At 39.4% G+C, this 14,774-nt stretch overlaps 1 protein-coding gene across 6 annotated transcripts in view; it reads left to right on the top strand.

The window, feature by feature from the left end:
• FAM3C (FAM3 metabolism regulating signaling molecule C) overlaps window positions 1–14,714 on the top strand; it is a 56,280-nt gene extending 41,566 nt beyond the window's left edge. For 2 of the 6 annotated variants that reach the window (XM_004318393.4, XM_073809874.1), the window contains 2 exons: window positions 3,486–3,612; window positions 4,206–6,351. In XM_004318393.4, coding sequence (XP_004318441.1) covers window positions 3,486–3,612; window positions 4,206–4,295 — 217 coding nt within the window. In that variant the 3' untranslated portion in view covers window positions 4,296–6,351. Of the gene's footprint in view, window positions 1–3,485; window positions 3,613–4,205; window positions 6,352–8,032; window positions 11,772–11,811 lie in introns of those variants that run through there. The other 4 variants (XR_012334052.1, XR_012334049.1, XR_012334051.1 and 1 more) reach the window with 4 other exon arrangements.
• Window positions 14,715–14,774: the final 60 nt, after the last annotated feature.

The following is a 14,774-nucleotide window of genomic DNA, read 5'->3' as shown; positions in this document are numbered from 1 at the left end:
TATGAGTCACATCTCATTTTGAGCACTCAGGTCTTCCTGGTAGTAGTATTAAAAGTTTTGTCATTAGTAACATGATGTGCCTTGTATTTTTGCACACTTCCTTTTCTCAGTTTGAACCCATCACACAATGTAAGTGGACTCAGGGAGTTCAAACCCATGTTGTTCAAGGGTCAGTTGTATCTCCAAAATTAATGCTATGTATAAATATATTAGTTACACTACACTGCCTTTTAAAGAAGTGGGGCATTTTGATACCTACTGTATCAAATGCTCAAAATATTGGCTGTGTTGCATGGTTTTAAACTTCTTTTTAAAGCATGAAATCATCTTTTACTTACATAAAAGATATCAAAAAGGAATAATAAAAATCCCCTAGATTCTACATAGGCAGATTAGAAAACTTTAGAAATTATTGAGAAAGTTGTCTTGTTCTAAATCTATAGTTAGATATACATAGGGACATGCGGCAGGGCTGCCCAAGACCACCCCCAGGTTTGATGATTCACTGGGAGGAGTCACAGGACCCAGCATACAGACCTGCTCACTCACTGCTATGATTTGCTGCAGCAAAAGGGTACAAAGCAGAATCAGCAAAGGGGAGCTAGCAGAGAGCAAAGTCTGGAGGAAGCCAGGCTCGAGTTCCTCTCCCAAGTGGAGTGACACAGGACATGCTTAATTCCTCCAGCAACAAATTGTGACAAGACTATGAAATGCTGTCCACTAGGGAAGGTTATTAGAGACTCATGGCCCAGGGTTTTTACTGGGAGCTGGTCATGGAGGCACCCTCCGCCTTACATATCCCCAAATTCCAGGCTCCCAGACAGAAAGTAGGTGTTGAGCATAAACTGTATTGTTTGTACAGTTTAGACACAGTGAATCATTCTGATCAGGTCTGTGAATGGGGGGAGCCTCCCCAAATCCAAGTTTCCAGATGCCAGCCAAGGACCAGTCTTGCTGTTAGGGCTTTCTAAGGCGTTTTAGTAACCCTTTTCTGCACAGGACCTAAGGGTGTTCTCATTGAAAAGTAAGGAAAGATTAACGGGATCAAAATGCAAAGCTGTTTCAAGTTGCTTCTAGATCTTTGGCTAAATTGGCGTAGTTTATTCATACCAATCAAAATGACCACTTCTGAAATTTAGAAGTACAGAAGGAAAAATGACTGCCCTTCAATATAGTTAATTGATGTAAAAATTTTTAGATAAGAAAAAAATTTATGTACTTCTGGCTGGGGGCCAGGCCTGCGTTTGGATAACCACCTACCTTGCAAGCAGTTTTTGTGTATGAAGCAATCTCTTGGCATTTGTGAACCTAACATTCATGAGCAACCCGAAGCCTGTGAGATGCAATTTGTGATTTTTCTGAGATGTAACTGAATCAAGCCCTGAGGCTTTCCTCCAGGAGGTTGTCATTACGCTGCCCAGTAAGCCTGACCTCTGTACTTCAACACCATTTGTTCTCGATAAAGCAGCAAAACTCACTACTAGTACTGATGATGCAAGTAAAATATTCTAATTAAGCCAGAAATAAAACATTTGGATAAACTAAGGAGTAGAATATGATGGTCTGCAGATCCATGACATCCTAACATGATTTAGAAACAAGAAAACAGGGTTCAGACAATACTTTCTGGGAATGTCCCTCTAACATACAAGTTGCTTATCAAATGAGCAGACGAATGGAAGTGATAGCTAATTCATGTAAGGACGGGTACAGGAAGCACAGCTACAGACAGACTTTGGGGAGAAAGCCAGACGTGGGTACATGTGGTTCTCTGTGAAGGTCTCAAAATCTTCAGAGACTGAGACTTCACTGGTCCCACAGCCATTTCATTTATTTTTATTTCCCTTGATTATAAAGACATCGCTTTATATAGATGAGTCTGAAAGGCTAAATATTCCAGGGCTGCCCCTGATTTTCTCACTGATTCTCGTGAACTTCCCCCAGGAGGACAGCAGTGCCCAAGCTATGGTTAAAACAGCTCCACTGCCCCATGGATGTGGTTTGTATAATTGTGGAAGGCTAATAACATTGTAGCTCTTTCCTGTTTTATGAAGCTTTTTTTAACATAAAATATCCCGTTTATCTTCAAGTAAGTTACATTAGAACTGTTGCGCCTCATGTTTCTTTCATTTATCCATTAAAGGAGCCAGCTGATATTAGCATGGGGTGCTTCAAAGAAGGCTGCAGGATAAACAGGCGCCTTCCACTGGCCCTCCTGCTACTTTGCAGCCAGTGATCCTCCACTTACTTGCAAATATAAAACTTGCCTTGCCTCAGATTTTAGAAGAACAGACCTCTCTAATTGACCTATAAATGCCATCTTTGGGGTGATATAGAGGACTTACTGGCCAGATACCTGCACAGGTGTCCCTTAGTTATCTTTTTGTGTTTTTTTTTTTTTTTTTTGGCTCTACAACCAGCACGTATCTTCTGAATTTCTTCTCCCTTTTGAGACAGAGGAGAGGTGGAGAATCACTCACAAAATCACTCACAAAATTCCTTAAAGGCATCTTTCAGTTAGCTGTTTCCCTAGCAGTTGCCTTTTGTCACTGCCCTTTCTTAGCCACTATGTGGTTAATATTTTCATTTTTATTAAATAACCACTTGGCAGTTGTCTCTGAAGTAGAATTTATATCCCTATTCTCAAAATTCATTTTCTTTTAAATAAAACATCTGGTGTTAGAAACATCCAAATTTCTATCAACATTTACCTTTATTCTATTCAACTGTAATTTACAAAGGGTTTAGTGGAGATTCAAAGTGATTTTTAATTTTACAAAGATGTTGGTTGCTTAAGATCTTGGATTAACCTGAATAGGCACCTGCTGACTACAATTTCTCTTATTTATTTGATGGATGTAAATGAAAATGAATTGTTGTGAAATAAAGACACCTAAAAGGTACTTCTAAATAGCATGAACTTGAAATTAATTTCTAGATTTCATGGCTTTCATCACTAAAGAATTCAAATAGGACTTCCCTGGTGGCACAATGGTTAAGAATCCGCCTGCCAATGTAGGGGACTCAGGTTCGATCCCTGGTCCAGGAAGATCCCACATGCCTCGGAGCAACTAAGTCCGTGCACCACAACTACTGAGCCTGCACTCTAGACCCTGCGAGCCACAACTACTGAAGCCCTCATGCTCTTGGGCCCAGGCTCCACAGTAAGAGAAACCACCGCAATGAGAAACCCACGCACCACAACGAAGAGTAGCCCCTGCTCGCCGCAAGTAGAGAAAGCCCGTGCACAGCAACAAGGACCCCATGCAGCCAAAAAAAAAAAAAAAAATTCATTAAAAAAAAAAAACTCAAATAGTAGGAATGTTACTCTGATAAAAAATTTTTTTTATGTTCTCTTATCTAAGCCAGCATTCTCTCTCATTTATTTCATGGTTGTATGTTAAGTATCCTAACTGTATCAGTATTACTTAAATAACATACAGGGCACTACATTTATTGAATTATTCTTTTCCTCCCTCTTTAAGACTCAATGATGAGGCCCGGCAGCTCATTGCTGAATTGGGGAGTACATCTATTACTCATCTTGGTTTTAGAGACAACTGGGTCTTCTGTGGTGGAAAAGGCATTAAGACAAAAAGCCCTTTTGAACAGGTTAGTGTCTTAGGCTTTCCTAATTAATGGACAAAAGCAATTGTGTGAAATCATGCAGTGCCTATTCCTATCCCAGTTATTTGAAACTTAGATAAAGCAGACATTAAATATGTTCATGTGTTTTTCATAGGTTCTTGGTAATCAAGTATTTGAAATAACCGTGGCACTATTTTGATTTTAAGCTTAAAAATAGTCAATTCTGCATGAAAATTTTTTTCCTACATGACAATGCATTGGCATATGATTAGTTTTATCTTAAGCCTTTTAGGAAGTTGGTTATTAAAGACTTTAATTGAACTTTTGTTGCTGTAATCAATTAAGTTTAGAAATACTTTAGAACTTGGTAGAATGTAAACCTACTTTTGACTAACAAGTGATCCTTTAAAGACCATCTGCAGTGTTTTGTTCTTTCAGCTGTTCTTTGAGGGTCTGCTACTACATGCCAGATGCCAAGTGTTGCTCATTTAATATATTGAACAATAATTTACATGTTGATAGAAGTGTTACTGAAGTGAGTACGCATAAGTATGCTATTGCAGATATGCAGTTCGCTAAAATTCTAAAAACTGTATACTATGATTGTGTTCCAACAGCACATAAAGAACAATAAGGACACAAACAAATATGAAGGATGGCCTGAAGTTGTAGAAATGGAAGGATGCATCCCCCAGAAGCAAGACTGATGTGGAGAAAATTGAAGGCACCATACTTTCACTTGCTAATGGGAAAGCCCTAACCGAAAAACTACATGTAAATATTTTAAGAGCATGCAGCCATCTCGGTGTGTGCATGACCATTATCTCTTTTGATATCAGGATTATTTATTGCTAACGTAAATAGACATCTTTGTAAATAGTCATCATAATGAGCAAATCACTGAACCATTTCTAAGCACATCTCCCTAATGGTACAATGTTCAGACTACGATGATAATGGCATCTTTTAATTCTAAAAGCATTACACAATGGATAACTGAACAGATTTGAAAAATGTATTGATATATATACTAGTCGCTGTGAAAAATCTATCTTGGAATAATATGGGTTTTAGGGAGGAGACTTTGTTTTCTTTTATATATATATATGGCCTTTTGATGATAGTATCTTTTAAATTAAAAAGATATTGGGCTAGTTGTGTGTGTAATGTTACTTTACAGTCTGACTCCCCTGTTGTATTTCTTTTCTTAGTCTTTCTCTTTCCATCCCAAGAAACCTAGAAATAAAATATGAAAACTTGTATCAAATATGTGAAAAGCACAACAGAATTCTTCGTTTAATGTACACAGTAAAGAGGAAATATATGAATGTAGATGCATCAGGGCTGTAGCTTGCTGGATTTTGAGTTAATAGTGTGCATGAGTTGATTTTGCATAAGCTATAGAGTAAGACTGTGGGTGGGGGGGGCGGGCAACTCCGCAGAGCTGAGGAACCAGGCCAAGTCCCTTCCCCAGCCTTGGTAGGTCATTCAGGACAGCATGTCAGTATAGTTAGAGCAATACTGGCCTAAGTTTTCCTTATTTAAGTGTCATCAGCAATGACCAAGTGGTTTTGAAAGAGGCATGTTTTAATGTCACAATAATTTTGGATTGTAAACCAAGAAATTCTGTATTTACCTTCATCTAACTTCGTAAGAGTAATTTTTGCCCGAAAAGTTAACGACATATTTAGAAAGGTCCTGATTACTGATTGGGACTGATACTGTTTAAAAAAATAATTTTATTTGACACACAATGACTTTATACCCAATTCTACATAAAAATATAAGAGATCTACCTTTTCTTAACTTCAGATGTTCACAAAATGACTCAAGTTTTTAAAATATTTTTAGGGCATTAACTATTGTGTGTGAAGTATCTTAAACTGGAACATAAAAAATGTAACAATCAAACTTCTATTCCCAGTAAAAGGCAGCAGTTCAATTTTGGATCTAAATTTTAGATGACTTATATAAGAAAAACTAAAAGCAGTATTTTTTATTTTGCTGTAAACCAAGGTGGAAGTTATTCAGCTATTTCTTAAATATCAGTGAGTTTGGGGGTACTGTTTCTTCCCTCAAACTGAATGTAATTCATGAATAAATGCACCTTACACATCTAAACAATTTTTGTAAACTTTTCAGGTTTTTGGGGCTGATACGCTAAATCACGTTCAGCATGTGTGTTTTGACATTTAAAATACTTCCCTCAATTCTGTAAATTAAAAGAATGGCTATTTTACAGTTCCAGGGATTGTGAAGTAAGTGTTGCTTTTTTAAAAAATAATGAGAATAAATACTCTTGGTTTTGCATTGTGAATTTTTTTTTGTATTATCTGGCAAAGTAATATATGCCTGTAGAACTTCACACTGAGGTTTGTCAAGTGTGTATTGTACTGCTTAACATGCAAAATTAAAGTCATTCCTATGGGTAAACACACTAATATCCTCAGGAGATATCTTAACATGGATAGAATTTAAGTATCTAGACGGCAGGACATCCCTTTCAGGATAAGGACTATAACATGATAGCTTTGTAGAGGTGTATAAAATGCCAAAAGGAGGTATAAAGATTGGTTATGTAACTGCCTTCATGCAGTTTGCTATTGTTTCAATTCTGCCTTGTATACATTATGTCAACATAACTTTGGAAGCAATAATTTTACTGTATTTTATTTTCAGATAGCTTTTAAAAATCAGCATTGTAAATGCAGCAGTGTCATTTAATGTTCAGAATTTTCATTAAAATCAAAAATTTGGCATTGACACTTTGGTTTTTTAAATGGTGTTTAAGGACTTATGGATGTGTATTTTTTATTTGTAATCATAGAGGCTGTCCCAGGACAAGTATATTATAATAGGCCTGTTAAAATTCAGCAAAGACAGTAGGAAAATAAGTGATATGGGGAAATGAAAGGAAAATTGAGCCAGAATCTGTATATTCTTGACTTTAATTAAAGGTTATCACTGTTCTTTCTATATTGTATTTGTTTTGAAATGAATTAGCTGATATTTTATCATTTTTTGCCCGACGAAGCTCAATGCCTTTAGCCTGAAATGCACTTTTATATTTAGTGTATACAAATTATAAATAGGTTGACCCCCCAAAAGATGATAGTTTAATTCAGTTTCATTGACACTTCCCATTCTTAAATGAAAGAATGAGAAATGTGCTATGTTCAGTTAGTAGAGCAGTTGAAAGTGGAAATGCATTTACAATAGTTTAAAAAATGAATATGAAAGGGAAAAATAATTGCTCGTGTTGATCAGGAAAATGATTTGCCACTTAACCTCTTCACCTGGGCCTTTGACAGCAATAAGTGCATGTAAATTAGGAGTTGTAGAATGAAGTACCAGATCTTACTTTTTCTAAAGCATTCCTCAGAAGCGTTCTTTGGCTGTCTCTTCCCAGGATGATTTTTCTGTTGTAGACTTGGTTTTTGATTGGCACATGCCAATGGCTTATCTCTGTTTCCCTCAAAGCTCCCTCAGCCTGGCCTCAGCCTCTACTATTGTCCCCATCTCCTTCCTTGAGGTTCCAGTGAAGTTAGATGGAGCAAAAAGCAGGCAGGCCTGGCCTGGGAGTATCAGGGAGCAGCAAAGGATGGTGTAGCCAGCCTGGTGAAAGCCCATCTGGAATCTAAGAGATGTCCTGTCCCAGAACCTTCCTCCAGTCCAGTGAGGGGCAGAGTACTGGAGGGCAGCTGTATTAAGGAAACACTTTCCACACTAAGATGACTCTTCTAGGAGTGCTCAGAAAGGAAGAGGGACTGCCAGCCCTTTGGGTAGAGACAGAAGAGAGGTTTCTCTTGGGTTTGTTCCATGGGTAGTTTATAAGCAAACGTTAACACAGCGAAGACAGTCTTCCCAGTACAGCTGGTTCACAGGTACAGCGGGCCGCCATCGCTAAGCTCCCTGTTCAGCTCTGCAGAAATCATGCCTACCACCTGAGTGTATTGACAATTGAAAGAACAAGTTGAAACTCAATTGGCAAAAGATACTCCCTTTATTAGGGAAAATTGATTTATGAACCTGCAAGCTTCTAATGTTCCGTATAATCATCCCATATTGTTTCACTTGATAACCAGAGAGGAGCAGGGCCTAAAATCTTAAAGAGGAGAGAATTCTGTAATTCGACAGGGTAGCCTACTGGCTAAGAGTACACAGACCTGCCTGAGTATGTGTCTCTGTTCCACCATCAGCTACATGAGGACCTTGAGAAAGTCAGTATCGTCTCCTGTAAAACTGGGATAGAACTATGTATTTGTGGTGTTTACCAAAATGCCTGACACAAACTACTCTTTAAATGCAGCTGTTAGCATTTCTAGTATTGCTATGTCTTTTGCATTCTAGTAATGTTTTAGCCATAGAGGAAAGTTAAGTCAGCCTCTAGCTTTCCAACCCCATCATACCAAGTGTTATGGTCTGAATATTTGTGTCCCCTCAGAATTCACACGTTGAAACCTAATCCCCAACGTGATGGTATTTGGAGATGGGGCCTTTTGGAGGTGATTAAGTCATGAGGGTGAAGCCCTCCTGAACGGGATTATTGCCCTTATCAAGCAGACCCCAGAGAGCTCCCTGGCTGGGCTTCTCTGCCATGTGAGGACGCAGTGAGAAGATGGCCATCTGCGAACCAGGAAGCAGGCCATTTCCAGACACCGAGTCTATTGACACCTTGATCTTGGACTTCCCAGTCTCCAGAACTGTAAGAAATAACTGTGCTCTTCATAAGCCACCCTGTCTGCGGTGTTTCGTTATAGCAGCCCGAGCAGACCAAGACACCAAGCCAGAAGGGAGCCATTAAATGACTAGGGTAGTAAGATCATGAGAGAGGCTACCGCTATTCACCAGAGGTTCTCCTTAACCTCCAGGCCCCTGACTATATACTACCAACCCTTCCACTCTGACGCTGAACTCCCTTTCATGTGCAGAATTCAAGCTTTTGTGTATGTCCATGCAGCTAGCATTTCAAATGATCACATGATATAGTTTCACTTGCTGGCCCCCCACAAGTATGTGAAGTTATGTGACTTCAGTCAGAGGCAGGGGGTGTTTTCTGATTCCTTCCTGTGGCAGCAGCTGAGTCTCATAGGACACTCTGCTGAAGCCCCAGCCCCAGAGAGCACACGAAAACCTCCAAACTCTCCACCCAACTCCTGCACGTGGCAGGGTGGGGCGGCCATCAGGTCAGAGAAGATACTGAGACTTGGCTGACCCCCTTGCACCCCAGCATTTGCTTCTTGCTCAGAGGGTCTGTGAAGGTTCCTACCTATCAGCAGGGGTGCCTGGGCAAAAGAAGAATTTTGAATGAGAACTTTGAAGCCTCTTTTTGGTCTCTAGGATCAACACTTCCCTTATAAGTCTGTTATTTGAAATGTATTCATTGGACTTTCAAACACATTTTCAGCAATGCATTATGTGTTCATATGCAGTCCTGCTTGTCTACCTTCCACGCAGGTGCTGTTGGTACTGCTTGGATGTCACCTGATCAGATGAACAAGCTCAGTACTGGTGCAAGGAATTCTTTGCAGGGTCTTAGCCTTCTGCGTCACCAGTGGAATGAGATGGCGGACCTGGAAATTGGCTTCTCTGCACCCCCGTGTAGAGGGAACCTGATTAGAGAAGTACTGTGTGCTTCGTTTGACAAGAATAGAAATGAATTTCAAAGAAAATGTCTTTCAGGTCCAAGCTCTGAGCAGAGGAGAAGTGAAAGCAAACGATGCTGAGGGGTAGAAATATGTTCAGTCTTGGGAAAGACTGTGGTCTCAGTGGTCCCTGAGGGTTGTGATTCTCATGGGGAGGCCCTGGGTGGAAGAAGAAGAGTGGTTGGTGAGGATATCCTGAGGTGTGAGGAATGAGCCCGTGTGCCCTTGACCGAGGGGAGTGCACCTTTCCCTGGTGACTTTCTGTTCTCCCTCAGGGAGAGAACCTGGGATTTAAGATCAGTAAATGAGGTGACACTTCAACTCCTATGGAAATCTGAAACTTTTGGCCTGGGAATGGGGTTAAGAGCCAATTCTTGTGGAACTGTTAAAATCCCATTATGAAGAAAAACAAATCCCGTTACGAAAATACCCTGGAGAAGTTTCCCTACAGTTCTACAGCACTGGGATTGTGGGATGGGCACAGTTACAGGCACTGTGGCAATTGAAATTCTGACATTGTAGTTAATATATTAAGTCAAAAAATTTTAGAGTGTAGTTTCTCAAGAAGTGATTTGGGTGAAGAAAAAGTGTTTAAGCTAGCAGAGGGGAGAATTTTTTCTCAGAAATTTATCTTTCAGCCTGTAAAAGTGTTAAGCCTGGACCCATTAAATATCAGGCATGTTAAAGAGGATTTATCACGTTTACTTTTTCAGTTTTCCCATCTTGCTGTCGTACCATAGGCTATTTCTTGCCTTGCTTGCATAGAGCCTTGTGTGGAGGAAAAATGAGTTGTTTGCCAGGGAGTTTGAGGTCAAGCAATTAAAATGGGTAAGACTTTAAACTTACACAGTGTTATATGTCAATTATATCTCAATAAAGCTGGGGGAAATATAAAAACAATACAACTGACAAAATTTTTTAAACATTTTTTAAAAGTATAGATTATGTACTAGAAATAAATAGGTAATTATTGACTTACATTTTATTTACACTTTTCCTTGGTTACGAAGAGTTCAGGTGTGTTTAAATATGCAGTTAAATTTAGTGATATTCCTCTTTTATCAAAGAGTAATTAGGGGCTTCCCTGGTGGCGCAGTGGTTGAGAGTCCGCCTGCCGATGCCAGGGGACACGGGTTCGTGCCCCGGTCCGGGAAGATCCCACATGCCGCAGAGTGACTGGGCCCGTGAGCCATGGCCGCTGAGCCTGCGTGTCCGGAGCCTGTGCTCCGCAACGGGAGAGGCCACCCCGTGTACCGCAAAAAAAAAAAAAAAAGAGTAATTAGGTTCTATAACGGGCCACCCTTCCTTTTTCTTGGCTAAACACGGCGGGGTGGATATGAGCCATGATCACAGAAGGCTGTTACTGACATGCAGAAGAGAAGGCTTCCTGGCCTCTTTGGAGGTGAATCACCCCTAGGGTTCAGAATGGCAGTTTAACAGAGGGAAACAGGCAGCCCTATATCCCCGTTCTCCCTGCTCTTCTAATTCTCACACACAAATCAGATGCTTTCATTTCTTTCTGCAAATTTAAAAGTCACATGTGAAACTTTGTGTTGACTTGGCCCACATTTATTATTACTCTCCCTTTACAACAAGTGGGAGAGGCTGCTCTTTCTAGCATGATTTTGTTTCAAGAGATTTTAATCATGCAAACCATCTCTACTGGTTTTTCTTTGGATGTGGATGTAAACTATTACCAACGGTAAATTTCATCCATCTATTAAAAATAACACCTTATGTAACAATTGGCTGTAAGCACAACAATCAAAAGGATGTAAGTATTTATTTAATGTCGCACTAAATTAGTTTGATCTTCACCCCTAGTTATTTCCTTTTGGAATGATTGTTAGGCTCTTGAAGCATAATCCAACTGTTAGCCACATTGTGATCTAAAATAGAAGGCAGTTTAAATCATTTAGAGTTTAGAAATCAAGAGGCAGTGTAGTTTAATTACATTTCATGGTGAATTCTAAGACCTCAGTTTTCCCATCACTTCTCTCCAGCTTCTCAACCAAGTTTATATAATCAAACCAGGGAGGAACAGCCTATAGCTGTCATTATGTTTACAAATCCCCAAACCCTTTAAATGGTATACTGTAAACTCTGTACTATTTTGTTTCTGTGAGAGACGCAATAACGATATGATGGTTAAGGGCACAGTCTCTGAAGCTAGTCTGTTCTTTGTGACCTGGGCCAGCTACTTACCTCACCATTACTGTGTCTGTTTCTATACACTAAGGACCACAATAATAGCACCTACTTTATGAGGTTATCGTGAGGATCGAATGTCTTAACATATACGATTTACTTAGAACAATGCCTGGTACATAGTAAGTGCTATCTAAGTGTTTGCTAACATTATTTTCTTTTTCAGAGGTGTTGAGTCCTTGGTGCACCGCTGTGTTCCCTTTCATGCTGGGCCACATATTTGTCCTTCTCAGTTTACCTCATTATCCTACTCCAAGAAATGTTATGACTTGTCACATCTGGTCTATACTGAAACTGAAATTTAAAAATAAATCAAGGATCTTAGCCAACTTCCCTTAAGAAAGTCTTGTCTTTTTTTTTTTTTTTTTAGGAGAGTCTTGTCTTGCCGAGTATACATGGTTCCTGGAGATACAATTTGAATCTTTCTTCCTTCAAGTCAGCTAAGTGTATTATAGTGTTCTGGATAACTGACTGTCTCCAAATGGTGGGTTTAATTCCTCAGTATTTGATGGCCTTTGGAAGGTGATGCAAAAAAATACCGGCAGCTCACCAAATTGCCTATAATATTTGGATGAAAAGCTCTTCTGGTTCCACATCTTAAGTAAAACTAAACACATCAGTACTGACAGTACTTCAAAAAATGAAAGTGTTTCTAAAATATTTACTGTGAATATCATGTGGTTACAAATCTGCAAAATGGGGTCATAGCACCTCACTTACATAGTTCAATTCCATTGTATTCTTAGTATAACTATCATAGTTCCTTAAAAAACAAACAAACAAAAAACCACCACCAACAAAACCAACTATCACCCCAATCATGAATAAGGAAATAAGGCCGTTATTTGTATTCAAACAAATTGAAGTGTTTTTGTGTTGTGTAAAGTATTATTATCAGGGAAATGCTTTAATTAACCAACTTCCTTATCCAGAGATTACAGATAATGCTGTTTGATACGTTTTTCTTGATCATGTTTCAAGATAATCATCATTGCCTCTAACCATTGCCTCTGTTAAGCAGTTCCCAGTTTACAAAATGTTGAACTCCTAAATTGAAAATTAATACACTAGAGTGTAACTCCCCTCCCCTTTTATCATCATAAAGGGCATTTAAACAAATCAAGGCACTTTTTACCCACAGTGATTGTCTGGCAGTGAGCCTGATCCATGTGATACCAGAAAGCTGTTTCCTAAACACATCACTAGAACTGGGGACTGTCCAGTATAGAGGACCCTTTATGGTAACATAACTGCCTGGTTTTTCTCTGTGGACTCATTCCTATTCTCAAACTATGTGGGTTTAGTTGGAATGAACCCCACTGCCATGTCCCAGCACGGGTCTTGATTGCTTTAAAATGATCAGTGTATTTATCATCCAACCCCAGTCCCCAATGGCCATTGTGATTGGCTCAGGGATAGGCACATTAACCAATCAGAGCCAATGATGACTTTTGCTGGGCATTCTGAGAAATAAGTTTGCCCTCTCTCTTGTGTGAGTAACCAAAAAAAAAAAAAAGAATCTCTCCCTTTCCTTAGAATGAGTAGTAGGAGAATGTTAGATCTGGAAGGAAGTGTGGCAGCCATGTTGATGAGAAAAGCCGAGAGCCCAGAGCTGCTGAGACTAGGGTATTGGGGGGGTTGGCACAGAGCCCTGTGGAGCCTGCAGTCGAAGACAACTTCACAGAAGCCAGCCTCTTTAGGCTGGAGATGGAGAGACATGAGCCCTGGGAACATGGTGTGAGCTTTTGGATCAAACTTCACCTGAATCGGTCACAACTCTAGACTTTTCAGCCACTGAGTCAGTACATTTCCTTTAATGTTTGTCAGTCTGGGTTGCTTTTTTTTGTTACCTGCACCATAAGGAGCCCTAAACCATGAAGGCACAATAGCCTAAACTGGATAGAAGTGTTTGGGCCCCAGAACGTGTATTTCCAGGAGCACCATGCTGCTACCTATACTACGATGGGGACTGGGAAGGAAATGGGCCAAAGCTAGGCAGTCAACCAGTAAAACAGGTGAGACATTCATGGATGGCTTCCATGGTGATGCCAGGGAGACTGAAAAGAAGAAACCAAAGACACAGCTTGGGAGTTGGGAGTTCTTGCTCAGGCATGCGGGGGTTACGGGGTGGTGCTAATGGCTGAATAGTAGTCATGTATTTGTGAATTAAAGTCTCCCTGGTTCTCACAATCGGTTGGTAAGTTAATTACGAAAAGTTTTCTAGTTGATAGGAAAAAAATGGTCATTAATGGAAACTGCAGTCTTCATGTTTTAAGAAAGAGTGCTTATTTTCAATGCAGATAAAATAGATTTACTTTGCGAAAAAAGGCATAAGAATAAGTGTCTAGGGCTTCCCTGGTGGCACAGTGGTTGAGAGTCCGCCTGCCGATGCAGGGGACATGGGCTTGTGTCCCGGTCCGGGAAGGTCCCACATGCCGCGGAGCGGCTGGGCCCGTGAGCCATGGGCGCTGAGCCTGTGCGTCCGGAGCCTGTGCTCCGCAGCGGGAGAGGCCACAGTGCTGAGAGACCCGCGTACCGCAAAAAAAAAAAAAAAAAAGGATAAGTGTCTATTTTTCAGGTTATTCTCATCAGTGGATGCTAAAGAATGGTAAACCACTCTTAAATAAGCACTGTGTTTGTTCATTTGTCATTTTGGAGTCTCTCATTCAGTAAATAGTAATTTTGTTAAATTTTAAGGGTCACAGTTAAATGTTTAGCCTTGATTTTAATATTAGATCAGAGTCATTTTCCATGGTTTGCTCTTTTTCACAAATTATTGCTTTGCCTTTTAAATAAAATTGAAAGGAAATAGAATGAGACCAGGATGGTCAGGGAAACATTTCTTTAGCTTATTTTGAGAAAAAGAATATTCTTTCTTTGTCCATTCTGAACTTAGAAAATCTATTTTTTCTATATGATACTAAAATATTTAACAATTCATAAAAAACATAGCATTTACATTAAAATACCACCTTAAATACAGCCCTGTAATTTTCACCAGGAACCTTGTAAAATATCATGAATATACATGCATGAATACTAAAACAAGACCACTCAAAATTCACATGGAAGTGTAGCATTTCACACAACATAATAAATATCCAGGATATCAAATCCACAAATTGATCATTATTCTGATTTAGATTCTTTTTTCCAGTTAAGACTTTTACTGTATAATTTATTATAATAACCTTACAAGTTAAACATAACTAATTGAGAACAGAATTCAACTAATCTGACTGCTGAAATAGCACAATTGTCAATATATTGCTGCATATTTTAATTTACAACATATAAAGCTGCCATTTCGGCAGGAAATACACATCCATGTAA

The sequence above is a fragment of the Tursiops truncatus genome, chromosome 9 (assembly GCF_011762595.2).
Source record: "Tursiops truncatus isolate mTurTru1 chromosome 9, mTurTru1.mat.Y, whole genome shotgun sequence".
NCBI lineage: Eukaryota > Metazoa > Chordata > Mammalia > Artiodactyla > Delphinidae > Tursiops > Tursiops truncatus.
Note: the sequence above shows the minus strand (reverse complement) of the source record. Positions and strands in the feature narration are given on the sequence as shown.